The sequence below is a fragment of the Schistocerca americana genome, chromosome 4 (assembly GCF_021461395.2).
Source record: "Schistocerca americana isolate TAMUIC-IGC-003095 chromosome 4, iqSchAmer2.1, whole genome shotgun sequence".
Taxonomy (NCBI): domain Eukaryota; kingdom Metazoa; phylum Arthropoda; class Insecta; order Orthoptera; family Acrididae; genus Schistocerca; species Schistocerca americana.
In genome coordinates, this window is record NC_060122.1 from 293,500,219 (window position 1) to 293,517,826 (window position 17,608).

At 38.3% G+C, this 17,608-nt stretch overlaps 1 protein-coding gene across 1 annotated transcript in view; it reads left to right on the forward strand.

Moving 5' to 3' along the window:
* LOC124613867 (signal recognition particle subunit SRP72) overlaps window positions 1-12,622 on the forward strand; it is a 49,646-nt gene extending 37,024 nt beyond the window's left edge. Inside the window, exons 11-12 of the mRNA XM_047142594.1 lie at window positions 10,416-10,625; window positions 12,360-12,622. Of these exons, the coding sequence (XP_046998550.1) occupies window positions 10,416-10,625; window positions 12,360-12,498 (349 nt within the window). The 3' untranslated portion in view covers window positions 12,499-12,622. The remainder of the gene's footprint in view (window positions 1-10,415; window positions 10,626-12,359) is intronic.
* The last annotated feature ends 4,986 nt before the right edge of the window (window positions 12,623-17,608 follow it).

Sequence of the window (17,608 nt, forward strand, 5' to 3'; positions counted from 1 at the left end):
TTTTCAACAATTATTGTTTGTACCTGACACTAAAAGACCTTCCAGTTTGTCCTGTGTAATAAATGGGACACACATCACAAGTGATTTTATGCATCCTAAATTATGTATCGGAGCTGCTGTGGACTTGAGATTGTGAATGAGATTTTGTTGAAAGTTATTGTTTGTAGAAAAGGCAACATTGAATCCACATTTTTTAATCAGAAGATGACAAATTTTGTACAAAATATGGCCTAAAAATGGAATCAAGAAAACATTTTTGTACTCGTTACTGTCAGGAATAGCACTGTGCTGCCCAAAGTGGTCACCTTAGTGTCGGTTTAACTTTGAAGATCTTGTCAACTAACATGGGATCATAGCCATTATTAACTGCAGTAGTTTTTATTGTGTTCATCTCATCAATAAGCTTGTCAGGTGACGAAGGTACAGAGGCTACACGATGAATGGCCGAATGGAAAAATGGTTTATGGGAATGAGGATGCACTGAACTAGCAGACACAATTTGATCTGTATTAGTGGCTTTCCGAAAAATACCGAAAGTAAGTCTGTCATTGTCAGTAGCAATACTGAGGTCGAAGTAATTAAGCAGTCAGTCATTATTTTCTTAGTCATAAGTGAAGGTTTGTTTTTATATTTTTAATGAAGACTGTAAAAATTTCAAATAAATGCTGAATTCCTTTCTGAGAACCATTGTATACGATCAAAACGTCATCTACATACCGAGCATAATACAAAATACCAAGATGAGCAATTGAAAAATATTGAAGAATTTCTATTCCAGCAAATTAATGAAAATATCAGCCAAGATGCCTGCCAGTGGGTTATCCATTGCCAGGCCGACAGGCTGGTGGTAGAATTTGCCAGCTGAGTACACATGGCGAAGGCTAGAATGTTTTATTTTACTTTTGACTTGAGCATAGCTGCTCCAAATTCTGATTATTGCATTTAAATCATGTAATGTACAGTGGGGGCCATTAATGAATGGATTTATTAATATAACAATTTGATTTTTGTTTTTCACTTGATGTTCGTCAGTGCCTTCTGCCTGGTGGCTAGTTGCAGCGTCTGTCACGTTGCCCAGAACTAGATAGAACCACTCTGAAACTCACGTGTTGAACCATCAGCAGCTAAATTCACATGTTGCTGACGCAGTAACGCTATCTAACTGTGCATCTTATCATCTGGCCGACCAATAGGGATGCTTGGAGAGGGTCAAGTGGGGGTGGAACTGCAGCCAGCTGCTGGGAGTAAACACGGTGTTCGCTCTCTTCTGCTGGCAGCTTCTGACCCTACCAGATGTTCTCTTCTCCTGCTCTCTTGGGTGGCTGCCCATTCAGTCTCGGTGGCTTCTCCAGGCCTGCCTTCCTATTTTATGGCAGTAAACATTCGTACAGTAAAAACTGTTTGATTTTTCACCTCAACGGGTGCCTACTGTTTCCCCCTCCTGGCCAATCCTGACGCATTAACAGCAGTTTTACATAAGTAACCTTTGGGCATCATGAAACTTGTCATCTTGGTTAATGTGTTTCTTGCCATAATTGATTGTCTATGTACTGTTTTATAGGATTCAACATTTCATTCTGATGAAGACACCCCTGTAGGTGTCGAAACCTAGGTCACTGTACCTACCATTCATGCGCAACCAGTTAACTGTTTAATCCTATGTTGAAACTAGTATACAGCTGCTGAGTAATAGCAATGTTCAAAACTGTAAGCTTTCAAAAGAAGCATTATTGGATTGTGGTATCCCACCTATATAAGATGGAAAAAGTATTAAGTCATATACCCTCAGGAGGGAATAAGACAAACTCTAATCTTTGTGAGCTCTTTTCAGGTCTTCTCTTATTTAGTTTCACCATTCGTATTGAATGTAGTAGGATTTTACCCAGACCTTTCCTTCATCATCCCATACTGTTCATTCTCATTGCGTTTGTTGTTTTCTTCCATCTTTGTCTGTTTGCCAGTCCATCTTCTCCCCTCTTCTCTGCTGGTATCTTTTTGGCTTACCTCTTTTTGGTATTGTATACATCCCTTGCATCTTGTATCCTTGTCTAAAAATACGTCCCAAATTTTCTGTTATGTCATTGTACTGCTGCTTTAACTCTCACATTACACCAAGTTTTTTCTTACATCTTTATATGTTGCTTGCTCTTTTACAAATTGATACTGTAGTTTCAACAGGTGTTGTCTTAAACTTTTGCCATTCCTCTTCCCCTGATCTGGGCTCACCTTACGGTATCTTGTCTTTTTGATGCTTTTGTCTTATTTCTTGCTTTGTTTCCACACTTTTACTTTCTCTCCTGTTTTAGTGTTCTCCTTATTCCTCCATGGTTCTCAGATGTGCAGTAGCAGCTGGTTGTATTTTGTCATTATGTAAGGAATGTTAGGGTGTTAAATTTTACCTCAGTGGCATGCCCTTCCAGTTCCCTGTAAAAGATGATATAATCCACAACAGCCTTCATGCTATCATCTCATTTCTTTCACGAAGAATTTCCAATCGTTAATGTATGAAGAATTTCCTATAGTCAGCCTGTTTCTCCAATCTAATAACCTCCTTCCTTTCTGCTACCCCAACCTTCTTTTTCCAATACCTCATATCCATTTCTTTCCGTGCTGACATGAGCATTCAGGTAACCTGTAATGATTGTATTTTGGCAATTTAGCTGTATTGGAATTTTCCTCAATCATCTTCTTTCCTGCTTGGCAGTCTGCAACATCTCAAAACTCTACATCTTTATCTATACTTCAACTTTCATCATCCTGTCATATTTCTGTCACTTCAGCTTTAAGTACAGTTGCCAGAACCACCCCCATTCGTTTATTGTTTTTTTCCTTATTTTGACTGCAGTATACTGGAAACCTCTCCTAAACTCTGTTCTTCTTATTTGCTGAACATTGCCTCTCCTGATCCTAATATGCCGAGTTTCCTACTTTCCATCAAATGTACAATTTCTTATTTTCCTGTCAAATCTGTAGGTTCAGTGTTCCAATTCTGAGTCAGTTTCCACATTCAAGTCTGCTTCCTCCATAATCATTCTTTCTGGGACTTTTTTTGTTTTCTTCTGCTGGTTTGTTAGGCCTAACCAGAGCTCCCCATACAACATTTTGTTCAGGAACCTGTGTGGCATTCACAGGTTATGGTAGCAGTCACAGGGTATATACATTACCCACTGTACTTCACCCTTAGAATCATTTTGTATCTGTATCCACATCTACACTCACAAAGGCACTATAAGTTCACAGCAGTGTATTTCTGTAGTACCACTTATTACAGTTTCTTCCCATTCTATTTGTGTATGAGTGCTGGAGGAATGATTATTTTAATGCATTTGTGCACACTGTAATTAGTCTTACCGTATCTTTGTGCTCACTATGGGAGCTATACCTTTAGTGCTGTGGTATGTTCCTAGGTTTCTCATGTAATTTTTGGTTCTTGAAGCTTCAGAAATCTTGTCAGTTCAGGTTTTTCAGCATTTCCGTGATGCCATCCCATGGGTCTAAGAAATCTGTAACCATTTTTGCTGCCCTTTATTGATATATTCAACACAGTTCAGCAATATTGTGGGATTCGTACAAGAGATTTTTAAGCAATCTCCTTTGTAGAGTCACTGTGTTTTCCCATTATCCTACCAGTGAATTGAAGTCTGCCACCTGCTTTACCTACAAAGTGTTACACCCAGGCACTTCTATGAGTTGACTGATTCCAATTATGCATTATTGCTATTGTGGTCATAGGGTATTATGTTTCTGTGGTTTATTAGATGTACGGTTCCACATTTCTCAACAATTAAAACACATTGCTAATATTCACTTCACTTTGTGAAGTGCACAATTTCAAATTGCTGAACATTTAAAATAGGTTGCCAGTCTCTGCACCTCTGTGAAATATTATAAAGATCTGACTGAATATTTGTGCAGATTTTTCATGTTCAAAAAAATCTGACTTCGCTGTTGTCTGCCAGATTAAGACATTATGAACAGAAAGGGCCCCAGTATGCCTGTCTGGGGGCACTCCTGAATTTACTTTTGTATCTCTCAGTGACTCTACATCCAAAATAGCATGCTGTCTTTTGATTGAATTCTGCTACAGTAGTCATTGAAGGCTTGCTCTTTTGACAGCCAAGTGTTTTTCATAGGCTTATGCGTTGTTTTACATCTGTTGTGCAGTAGTCCCTGTTTCTTTACAGAGCCTGTATACCATGGAGGGTCACTTCTATTATGAACTGTTATACTGAGGTACAGTTTCTCTATGTGCTCCTGTTCAGAGCTAAATGTTTGAAGTTCCTCCTTGAGCTATGATAGTAGTACCTCTTTATCTAGTGTACTGAACATATAAATCTTTCATCTTGTTTTAATTACTTCTTCTACTTTGATAATATTTGTTGCTACAGATGTCTTATGGTCACACTTGGCTTCAGCATGGACATCCTCAAACAGGTCAGATCTGTTTGTTGCCTTTAAATTAATACGCTACATGATCAAAAGTATCTAGACACTTTTATGTACTGCAAAACTGACCATTAGATGACACAAGAGGCGGACCAACCAGTATAAAACAAGGTGGGATGTGTTGTTTTGTCACTAAAAAAGTAGTAACAGGATGGGTTACTCAGGACAGTTCAGTGACTGTTAGTTGGCATAAAGCATGATGCCACTGGGCAGTGGAAGAGGAAATGAGTGATTTGGAGCGAGGAATCACACTGTATCCTGTGGCAATCTCATGGAAGGGTGTGGGTTTGCAGATACCTGGAGAAAGTTACCTGTCATCATATGTAATGCCAGCACTGAAGTATGGGGGAGGTGTTACAGCATGAGGGTGTTTCTCAGTGTCGGTGTGTGGCCCTCTTATTCACTTACAAAAATGCTAAATATGTAGTGGTATATGCACATTTTGCAGCATTGTGTATGCTTACAGTAGAGGAACAGTTCGGAGACAATAATAGTTTGTATCGGCATCATAATGTACCCTGCCATAAAACAGCACCCGCGAGGCAATGGCTTGTGGACAACAACATTTCTGAATTGCAGTGGCCTATCTGGAGTCCTCACCTGAACACAATGGAACACCATTGGGATGAATAAGAAAATTAACTTGGCTGCATATCCCAGTGCCCACCTTCTTCGGTGTCTGTTCTTGAGGAAGAATGGGCTGTGATTCCTCCACAAACAATGGCATCTCATTGAAAGTGATTGAGTAACTTCAAGCGATCATAAAGGTGAATGATGAATAGATAGTGTACGTTTTTGACATGAGTGGGCTTCATATTATTTGGTGTAATCATGCAGTGCAGGCTCTCACAGCCAGTATTTATGTACTGGTTTATTTTTTGTATGGGCATTAGACTGTGGGCTAAGGCATATTTCTGTGCTTAATGTTTTTTCTTCTGCTGCAGGAACCGTCCTCAGATGTTACTAACCTGTAGATAGTTAATGTCTTTATGTAGTCTGAGGGCGTCTGCCGCAGTAAGAGACAAAATGTCAGGCATAAAAATGTGGCTTAGACCTTGGCCTGATGTCCATAAAACCAATGTGACAAAAGATATCTGTTCTTTGTAATTAACAATGTAAGAAAAGACAGATTGCTACTTACTATAAAGAAGATACGTCAAGTTGCAGACAGGCACAATTAAGACATTGTGCCTGTCATGTCATGTCATGTTGTAGACATCGTGCCTGTCTTAATTGTGCCTGTCTGCAACTTGACATGTCTTCTTTTATGGTAAGTAGCAATCTGTCTTTTCCTACACGTTTGATATTCCTACCCCCAAGTTTCCATTGTTTGATTTTTGTTCTATGTAATTTTCAGAGAAAGCATTTAATATTGTTTTACATGGTATCTTGCCACGTTCCCTGCTAACAAAACTAGTTTCATCAATTGAGTGTTAGATGATTAAAGTCTCCTTCAGAGATGAAAGTATAATTGGGAATCACAGATAATACTGAACCCATTTTTTTTACTCTCTCTAAAGTTTTTGGTTGCATCTGGGGGTTGGTCTGGTGATTGGCAGAAAGATTCAGTTAAGTTTTTGCCCATCCTTGATGCTGTGTATTGCCCAAACAGTCTGCCATGTGGCTTCAGTTTAGATGTCAATGGATTTGAATTTCTCTTCTGCAACAAATCCAACACATCCCTTTCCCATTAGCCTATTCTTTTGATATATATTTTGCTTTACTGCAAAAATCTCACCGGTGTCAATTTTCGATTTTGGCCAAGTTTTTTTACGTAGTAGTATGTGAGCTGCTCTGGTTTTTAGGAGTGCTTCAAAGTTGACTACTTCAGCTGTAGGTCACTGGCATTTTAATAGCCTCATGTGGCATTTCTTTGGATCCTACAGAAATAGTTTGGTATCGCCTAAAGCTATCATTGTCTGGAGTGGGTGAAGAGTTTAGAAATAAAAAAAATCCCTAATGTGAGGTCAGATACCTGGATAGAAGCCTCTGATGAGCAAAATATCCCGATATAATTTAGGGGGGCCTGCAGTTCTCAGTCATGTGGTACAAAAGTCACCACCTAACATGTCACAGGAACTTTGAGGTCTATTCCAGCCCTTCCACTTGGCTCAGAATCTGGAGCCTATGGTCAGTGCTGGAGACAATGCTGCAAATGTGAGCTTATTTGAAATTCTATGAGCAAGGCTGGTATTCCAAGCTTATCTGCTAGTTGCTGGAATGCTCTTCTCCCAATGTCTTGGAGGTAGGGTTGGCCTTGTAGGAGACAGTTTCAGTTTAAAATATTTAAAGTCTAACTACACAGTCATTAGCAGTAGGTTTCAATACACACTGATGAGTATAAACTAATGGGGCTCTTCAGAGTGAAAAAAGAATAAAACTATTTGAAAAAGAATGTGTAGTCTACTTGCTAGGAACAACTGGAGCAGGGTCAAATAATACACCTAAAAATCATGGTTGCATCTGTAGATATTAGTCTTTGGCAAGTTTGTTGTGGAATCTATGGAAAGTAGGAAGAATAAAAAGGAAATACCTAAAACTATTGAAGGGAAGGAGAAATTGTTATAAACATGAAATATATAGTTTCTCTCCCTAATATTTGATTAAGTATGTTGTGGTTTTTGAAGAGCAGGATTATGTTGCCATACTGGAATGTTTGCTCCCAGGGTTTATTTACTTTATCTGACTGCAAATTTTGTGTGTATCCTCTAGGAATTTCTTTAACTTGTCCTTTGAGAACTGTGACCAGTTTTATCTTGTAGCACTCAGTTAGTCTTTCTATTTTCTTCACTCACATTCCCCTCCTTCCCAGTCTCCCTCATCACAGTACTGATAAAGTTCACAGAGTGGTTAAAAACACTGGACCCGTATTTGGAATGAGGGGGGGGGGGGTCCAATTCCTTGTTACTGCTGTCCTGTTTTATGTATTTACAGCTTGCTTATTCAATTTAAACAAATGCCTATTATTTGTATTGTTTTGCAGCCTCTGCTGCTCCCTTTCCATTCCTAATTTAGCTAATGCTCCATTTCTAATGACTACAGTGCCAGTGAGAAGTTAAACTCTTAACCTTTATTCCCTTCTTCTAATATTACCACGTTGTCTCCACATTCTACTCCATTAGTGTTGCCTGTCTCAAAAATTCTCAGGACTGTGTTACAGTCAAATTTCCCATAGCAATCTTTCACAGCAAAATAAAATATTTGTTATTTTAAATATGTCAAAGGCTTCTATTTTTTAAGATACATTCCTTAATGTGCTCCCACATAACCTTCAATACTACCATGTTCATCTTTTCTTTTACCAACTATACAGTTTCCAAATACATCACATATGATCTAATTATTCTTTCAGTCCACACATTGTGTTTTGCTGATTCCATTGTAAAGTCAAACATTGAGGGATAATGAGTGTCAAAAGAAAGAAATTGGCAGATTTAAGACTAATAAAAAGTTACTGGTTATTATTAGTTTTCTTGGATATTGATCAAAAGCTTTAAAGCTGTAACTGGTAATTAATTTGACAGGTCTTTTGTGCAGTGTCAAAACTTACTATTATAAATCTTGATTACAAAATGTGTGTGTGTGTGTGTGTGTGTGTGTGTGTGTGTGTGTGTGTCCAGGAAGTCGTCACTCATGGCTACTAGTTTAGTAGAGGAATTATTATGTGAGAGATGCGTGCAGCGTATTCTCCTGGTTGGAGGTCCAGTGTTAAAGTATCGCCTTCACTACTATCTCTAATTTTGTCCGGAAAAGATGATGCGCCATTTTAAAATATACTGATCCAAGTTGGTGTTTCATCAGTTTGCAAAAATGATTTTCTCTAGTTCCTCCTAAAGTATGCCCATGTTAAAACAACTCCTTTTGTAATGCTACCTTTCTTTCAATTTCTTCTTGGCTGATGAAAGCAGACTTAATTACATGAATGCTCTCACTGCAGAAGTAAAATAGATTGGGCCTCCAGTGAGGACAACATGCTGAATGCATTTTTGAAAAACTTCTGGACTGGGAATGTCTGTTAGACTACTGCTGAGGAGAAGAATGCTTTAATAAGATTTATTCACCCAGAAGTCTCAGCAAATTCATTTTATTGCCCATCAAGGAGTGACAAGTGTTGGATTCCGTAACAGCGTGTTATTGCAGTTATTATAGCACCATCAGTGGCATTGTCTGACTGGCAGTATAGTTTTCGTCATGGGACTATACAGAAAATCAATAAACCTGTAAAAAATCCATGCTGCTTGAGGGGAATATAATCTTAGGGTCCTAAAAAGATAGCTCTTCTAGTTTTAAAGGAACGTATAATCAGACTTGGAATCCTGTTCTGGCTTGGGAACCTGTGGTGAAGAAACTCACCAGTGGCTGCTGTTGCACAACTATTGGGTGTGGCTCCTGTCATGATGGGGATGTTGGTTTTCTCAGTTTAAAAGAAACCAGTAGTGGTTAAGCCACCACTTACACAATTTTTCATCAGATCACATAAACCGCAAACTATGCGAAAACAAAATACTCTTAAACTATCACGTCGGTAGCACTGCACATTAAAACGACTTGCACAAAATTCTCTATAGCAAAAATCCTTAAAAAAGCACACTGTTCTGAACTTCCCTACAACTGATGCAGTGTGAAGTGGTGTAAAACTTTAAAGCAGTTTATATGTTGTATGTCACAGCCATTGTACACCAATTTTACTGCCTTGATGCCCAGTGCCTTGTTAATGCACAGTAAAATTTTGAAGTTTATAACCATTTTGATTCTGTAGTTACCATAGCAGAGAAACAGACTGAAATTTTGTGATGAGCCATGATAAAAATACACCCCTTTTTCAGTATCTCACATCCTAGTAATCAGTACTTTTGATATTACTTTCCCCAGAGAGTGGTAAACAATTGTGGAACATGATAAAAGATGCCAGATTTGAGTACCAGTGGAATAGGACACCTCCACCTTGTCATTTTTTTAGGGCCTTTATGCTTGCATTGCAAAACCAAATCTAGTTTTTTAGGTGATTTAGAACATGATCATACTAATGAAAAGCTTTTAAGAGTTTGCAGAAGATCCTTCCTTTTTTCTTTTTTTCCTTGACATTATTCATATGAAAATTGCTCAAGAAATCTTGAGAGAACAAAAAGTTGTACAAGACTGTTTAATATTATTTCTTTACAGAAAATATTGCCAGAGATTTGTCTCAAAGTTGCCAAAAACTCGGGGTGCAATTTTGATAGTTGCACTATAGCGTCAAACAATGACTATATCTCTGAAAGTATTATATTGGCAGAAGTAAAACTTTATCCACCTTTATTGGGAGCATGTGTGAATATTCACACACAATTTCAGAAAAACCTGTGGTCCTGCAGGAACCCGCAGACCACTTGGCATGGAATGACACCATTGATTTTTTCATGTAAAATGTACAACTATCTTTCTATCGCACACATGCTTTGTACTCTCTCTCTTCTCACATGTTTATTGCAATATCTAATTCATATCCCTTCAACAGCAATTTATCCAATAAGGTTTTGTGATTTTTTTTCCATTGTTCTCTTCTGTGATTAAGCAGTATATCTAAATTCAGTAATGCATTTGTTAACTAGCAAGAATGAGGGAATAGACATTATGAACTATTATCAAAATTGGGGCAAATTTCTATTAATGGTATATGATCCAAATAAAAGTTTTATGTGGGTATTGTATTCCAGTTTATCTGTTTGAGTGAAAGACACACAGCATAACTATTTGAAAGGCCATATAACCAAAACAACTGGAGATATAGTTGACACTTGGATGACCTTATTGTACATGTACAGCATGTACCAACCAAAAACAAAATTTGATATCAATACTATCTGCATGCCATGCCAAGAAATATTCCCTTTGTATTGTAATTGGTTGGATCTTCTTGCATTATATGTAAACTTAAGTATCAGCTGCTACATCAAAATGGGATTTCAAATGAAGGATCTATCTTTTAGCACACCTCGTGATGAGCTTTTGCAGAAGAAAAAATCCAAACGGAAACGTAAGCCCAGGCTTCCGAAGAACTATAACCCTGATGTCCCTCCTGATCCAGAGCGCTGGTTGCCACGGCATGAGAGGACTGGTTACAGGAAAAAGAAGGATCGTCGAAACAAGGATATTGGAAAAGGTACTCAGGGAGCAGCAACAGGAGCAAGCGACATGTAGTAAGTATCTCCACCTCATCTCCTGTCTTATGCTATGTAATTTGGAAGATTTCATCCTGAAGACAGCTTTTCTTGTATGCAGTGGGGAACTTACTTTTTGGAAAAGTGTGTGTGTGTGTGTGTGTGTGTGTGTGTGTGTGTGTGTGTGTGTGTGTCTGGCTTTCTCAATTTTGATAAGTGTAGCCACAAAATGTAACGTATGGTTGTCAAGTACCGAAAATAATTACAATCAGAAAAGAGTTCTATTTCAGAACATTGTTGCATAATTCAAATAGACAAAAAACCAATTTAAAGGAATTAATGTTTCATACAGTCTTTGCTGTTAATAGTTGCTGCACATATTGTACTAACATTTTAGAAAAGCGTTATGACATTTCACACTTGGAAATGTGTATGGCAGTTAAATTACATTTTGCAAAAACAGACATAATGTCTTATGGGATAACAGCAATCAGTGATTTTATAATGTTACTTAAAATCCGTCTTCATTGAAAATGTTTTTTTTATTCGTATGGCCGGTTTCGGTTCATTCAGAACCATCTTCAGATCTGATATTTCAGTTACAGGAGTACAGGGTTACTCCTGTAACTGAAATATCAGATCTCGGTTCATTCAGAACCATCTTCAGATCTGATATTTCAGTTACAGGAGTTACTCCTGTAACTGAAATATCAGATCTGAAGATGGTTCTCAATGAACCGAAACCGGTCATATGAATAAAAAAAAAAATTTGCAATCAAGACGGATTTTAAGTAACATATTTAAATTACAGTTTTAAGTGCTCCAGCAATAATAAATTTCGTTGTTGCTTCCCATATTATCACATTAATCTTTTCCCTTTCTCAGTATTACAACTGCATAAACAAACAAGATTCAGTTGCACAGAATGTAACTAAAACATAAGAAACATGCTGGACAGGACTCACACTTTGTATAATAGTGACCCTAAGAGGATGGGAAATCACTAAAACTCACAGTTGTGAGGTAAAATTATTGTTTAATATGAAGACAGAAAATAAAAGGAATATGAAGCGGCATAAGAACTACATTTTGATACTTTCTAAACAATTTAAGATTAAAGAGCATATGGGAGAAGGTGGAGCATGGCTCCATGTGAAATGATTAGTGGCTGAGCAGGACAGCCAGAGGTACATTGAGAACAGTTTTGAATATTTCTGAGCCAGTATCTGATTCCCTTTTTAGTATTACGGTGCATTCTCAGATGTAATGTCTTGAGATATTTTGTTTCTCTCTCCTGCTTGGATTTCTTTTTGAAATGTTGGAAAAAAAATGGTTTTCATATGAAAACTTGTCCTATGAAGAGTGAAAGTGTTTTGTTATGGTCAGTGATATGAGGAAAGACAACCACTCACCATATAGAAAAAGTATTCCACATCATACAGACATTAAACCCCTTACTGTAGGTAAGTTCAGCTCTTGTATTCTTCATTAGGGCATGCTTATTGGAGTTTTCTCAGCACCTCTCCTACACTGTGAATGTTCTTCCTTGATATTGTAATTCATATTCCATGCAGGCTTTTTCAGAGTTCTGGAAGTTATATAATTTTTTGTAGTTTTGTCAATGGTAAACATAGGCCAGAAGTAGTAATATTATTTCATTACATCTAAATACAATGTACTTTGTTAATAGTTCACATATATCCTCATGAAAGCAAAGTTTTTGGTAATGCTGAATGTATCATTAAAATTACTGACAATAAAACTTTGTTTTAGTGACATCACAAAGATGCCAAGTCAGCAAGTCAAAGCATCTCCCAACCCTCATGGAAGTCCTGCACCAGAAAGTGCTGGTCCAAGGCAGCAGCAGAGGAAGGTGCAACAAAAGAAGAAGAAAAAGGGTGGAAAATGGTGATGAGATTTACAAGATGACAATGACAATTATAGTTCATGTATTAAATTACAGTGTAAATGCTCTGTGCTCATGTCAGATTGTATACAGTTTCAAATAAACATACTTTTTGGTTGAAAAGCAGAAATGGAACTTCAGGACTTAACCTTTTCTTCTTTTTCTTTTACATGGATTTTGTTATATGTCAGAAATTCCCTATTGTTTAAAATCGTATAAGTTTCATGTCAGTAAGCTTAGATAGGTAAGAAAACATGGTTATCAATTTTCCACCATCTTCACTGTACTACACTCATCTGTACACAGAAAATTACCAAGACATTATGTGGTTACTCCAAATTACTATACATAATAGTTATAAACTGTACTAAATTAACTTCATCTAACTGCAATGTTAATTAAGTGAGAACAGTAACATAATAAAATCTTTAAATAACAAAATATGATTATTTGAGATTTTCTTTAATACAGTCAGAACATTTGAATTACTGTTGGCGTGACAATCTGTAGAAATATTGATGCACTTTGTTAATAAACAATTAGTACATTTTGTAAGAGATGCTGTCAGGATGTTGGCAGTCTTCCAATTACACATCTGTGCATTTCAGCACTATCATTGTGGACTTCATATCTGCTGGGAAGATTAGAAAGAAATGACTAATCTTCTGTGTACTGATGATACATGAAAGACAGGGATATGTCATGTTGAAACTAGAGGATGGCCGTGCGGTTAAAGGCGCTGCAGTCTGGAACCGCAAGACCGCTACGGTCGCAGGTTCGAATCCTGCCTCGGGCATGGATGTTTGTGATATCCTTAGGTTAGTCAGGTTTAACAAATTCTAAGTTCTAGGGGACTAATGACCTCAGCAGTTGAGTCCCATAGTGCTCAGAGCCATTTGAACCATTTTTGAAACTAGAGGAGACAAAGGTGTGAGTAAAGAATTTTTGAAAGTATGGTTGCAGGGATTTGTTGCAGTATTTTTTTAAATAATGGATAAAAGGATACCAGCAAGATTACATATTATTTGCATGTGTGAAATGTATGTGTGAAAACTTAAAATCCTATGGATGTTTGTATGTGAACAACAGGATATCCTTGATGAACAGGGTGAATAATCCCAAAAAATGAATGGAGTTAAGTTTTTGACAACCACCTTGACACACAGTCACAGAAAACATTCTGACAGTTATATTGAACTTGTGGTCATGGAATAGGATGTGGGGGTGGGGGATGGGGGTGAGAAGGGGTGGGGTGACATAGGGAAGATAAGCAGGGTGGTAGAGTAAGTCTGTATACAATGGACATAATGTTTTAAAGTTATTTACAACTGCTCCTATTGGGCTTGGTGGTTATTGTGAAGTACAGTTGTCAAGATGGTGCAGAGTGAGGTGAAGGTTTTAGAGAGGAAAATTTGCAGAAAACTGGTGTACAAACTAACTGATCAAGCATATTCTTGGGAGCCAATTTACTGAAGCTTGTGACTGTATGGACTTGTCTCTTGGTGGTGTCAACTGTGACGTACATAATGTCTTTTACACAGTTGGTGATGGCTTCGGTACCTGGTTTCCATTGTCCTTGTGAAGTGCTCCCTCTCTGGCAGTTAGAGCTGTTGTGGCTCTGGACAGGCCTTTCTTCACTCTCTTTGTGCCACTGGCAGGGAGGTTTTGCACTTTGGCACAGAAGCAATCTCTGAACTCTAGCAGCTGTTGTAATTGCTGCTGCCAATAGAGGGCATAACTAATATACTGTCTACTCAGTGATCAGTTGCCAGCTGACTGCAGATCTCTCTTCTTCACTGCTAGTGTTTCTGGCTGGAGGGGGGCGGGGGCAGATGGGGCATGTTGCTCTGGTTAAGTGGTACTGCCTGGGATCTGGTGGGCACCAGCAGACTCTTGACACGTCTTCTTCTTGGCATTGTTTTCTGTGTGATATGAAGGTCTTGCAGCATTGCAGCCAAGTTGACTGTCACAGTTAGCTCGTTTGCAGATTACACCCCCCCCCCTCCCCCCCCCCCCCCTCCCACTAGCCTGTTTGCCAAAACATTTGAGACAGGCAGGATTGCACCCACCATACCCACTTCCTGATATGCTAGAACGCTTGACATCAGAAGCACTGCTGGTCTCATTTGAGGCCTATTCTCATCAAGATTCCCATTATACTGGAGATAGAGAATAGCCCTTCAAAGTCTGGCACCACTTTTTGCTGGTTGACAGGTGGCTCCGGTGGATGAATGCTCATCTGCAGGATGAACATTGGTGGCCGCTTCTGTTTTGTAAGCTGGTACTGATGGACAGTGCTCCACCAGTAGTCCAACATACAGAAGAAAGCCACCTACATAACACCTATACGTTCCATCACTATTCATGGTCCTCAGATGTGTGATACTGGATTGCTTGTCTTACTGCATTGCAATCTGCAGCTGTAGTCAGACCAATTTGCAGAACATGGCCATTGCAGATTTCCTTGCTGGTGAAGCCAGACTTAGCGAGCCTCATAAAGTTTTCTCTTATCTTGGTCCCTGAGGTGTTGCCTGTGTATTGGATGGATACAGGTGTCAGTGGAGTCATCTTGCCAAGCACCGGCATGTTCAACTGACTGAATTACCTTGATTTCACTGGTTCTGAAGTTTAACTCTGCACCAATGCATGCCAAGTTCCATGCTTAGTTGTAAAGATCATCTTTGTCAATTTTCATATACAGAATCTGTATCTTCCAAATTTTTTTTCGAAATAGCTAAGAGTCAGATGGTGAAAGTGAATGTTTTTGAGATCTGCATCACTTGCAAAATGGTTTTAAAAATTCTGAAATGCCACTAACTGCAGGAGCCAGCCTAGATACTTAAGGCGAAATGGGTGTCTCCAACCTAATACTCATAGGTTTTATTCTGGATAGGTTAATGTTTCTTTGTGTTGTTACTCACCAATGGTGGCTTCTTGCTCTACAGAAGCAATAAATCTGTCCTGGGAAATTAAAAGCAGTTGGGGCATTATACTTTTAACATCAACTTCTTAGTACTGGAGATATTTGCTGGTGGTCAGGACATTCTAGCTGTCATCCATGCCCAAATTAATGCAGAATGTTTCAACTAAAACTTGCAATGCTCATATCTGCTTCTCTGGAGGACTAAGAGTTGAGTTGGAGTAATACCAGTGTATAAGGCAGAGGAAGCAAGAGAACACATACAAGTGTACGATACACCAAAGCTACATTGCCCACAAAACCATCATACTGATACAACCGAACGCATTGATCATATATCAGCAGTTGCTGATTAAGTGTGAGAGATACAGCTGCCAAAGCAGGTGTGGAATCAACCTCCAAGAAGATTCTCTCCTTAGAAGGGGAGCCAAAAGGATTTAAAAAACTATATTGGTATTACTCTTTTAGCATTGTGCAAATGTATTAGAAAAGAGTCAGGATAGAAAAAACTGGAGAACAGTGGAAAAGTACCTGAGAGAAGAAAAGTATGGTTTCAGGTCAGAAAGGTCCATAGTATATCTTGTATTTGCAATTAGGAAGCTGCAGGAAAACCACCAAGTATGGGAGAGATCTAGTGAAGATCTTAGTGGATTTTGAGAAAGCATCCAGAAGTAAAGATTGGCAGGCATTAAGAAGGAAGTGGGTTGAGGAGCAGACTGCTGTTGATTGAATAATTTTACAAAGAAAGTGAAAGTTGGGTGACAGTTGTTAAGAGAGAACCATATGGCTGATGCATGTCTGAAGTAAGGAAGTGCATAGTCTGTTATTTTCATAATGGTGATGGGTAACAGCAATGTTATTTTCTGGTCATCTGATGGTGTGGGGGAACTAGGAGGAAGTATGAAAACAATTAGAGGTTTGGAAAGAGTGCAAGAGAATGACCGAAAATATACTGCTAATAAATGTGAGCTGGTGGCTCGAGATAAGAGCATACACTTTAGTAAGTGTGACATTAGGAGAGAAGCAGCTGAGAATAGTGAAAAGTTTCAAGTACCTGGGAGGAGTACAATACAGTAAAACAGAAGAAATGACATGGGTGAATGCACGAGGTAAGCTGGAAGCTCCACAAGTAGTGTGTGAGGAATGATATGGGAAAAGAAATTTGCCAGAAAACTAAGAGAGTGATACACCAAACATATTATGTATTAGTTGTATCCAAGAATAATTTGGTTAAGGAAACTAATAAATTGAGACAGAATTGATGGCCAGTACTTATCTTCAGTAGATGAAGTCAATAGTACTGCCATAGACATGCATAGAAATAAGATACACTACCTAGCATTTGTTGGGAGGGGAGATGGATATATTGGGAAGGCAAAAAGAATGGGTTACTAAGACCCCAAGATGAGGCACCCACCTGTAGTGAGAATGAGTTGAGAAAAAATGAAGGGGAAGATCAGTTCAGAGATAAGAACAGAGTGAGAAGTGAAGATAAAGGGCAAGAGAGAGAAGTAGTGCAATTAAGAATTAAAACAGAAGTCTCCATAAACAAAAATGAATTAATTGGCCTCTTAAATGTGAAGGTCAGTGTGAAAGTCTGCAATAGTTTTTATGCAACAGTGGGTGATGATCCAGTAATTCACTGTTTTCTCTTTGTGATAATACTTTACATGCATTTACACTAATGTAAACAAGTTAAGCATCACCAGAGAATGAAAGCATATATATTGGACAGAAAAGTGAAATAAAATACTTTCCATGCAGTAAATTGGGTGTAGGAAATGTGTGATTAAGAAAGTTCCTAAAGCAAAGACACATTTAAGAAAAAAACAATATCCTTCAAACAATAAAATTGATAATGTGGAAACATGCTTATGGAGTTTTTGGTTATGGCTATTGTTGATATGGTATGCTCAACACACAAGTGGCATCAAATCAAAATTCAGATTTTCAAAGACTGTTACCAGCATTGCCATCAGGAAATCAGAAGTGGGATATGTTTGGTCCTGACATATATGGTGTGATGTGTAAATAGCTATATTGGTATTCAGTCTCACTTTGGAGGAAGAGCTTTTTTGAGATTGAAGAGACTTTGATGGCAGCTAATTAGCTACAGTTGTCTCCCCCACACATCCTGGACACAATGTGTAGAGTTCAAACCATGAGATCTCTCTGGCTAGTCCATTTGCTGTAGAT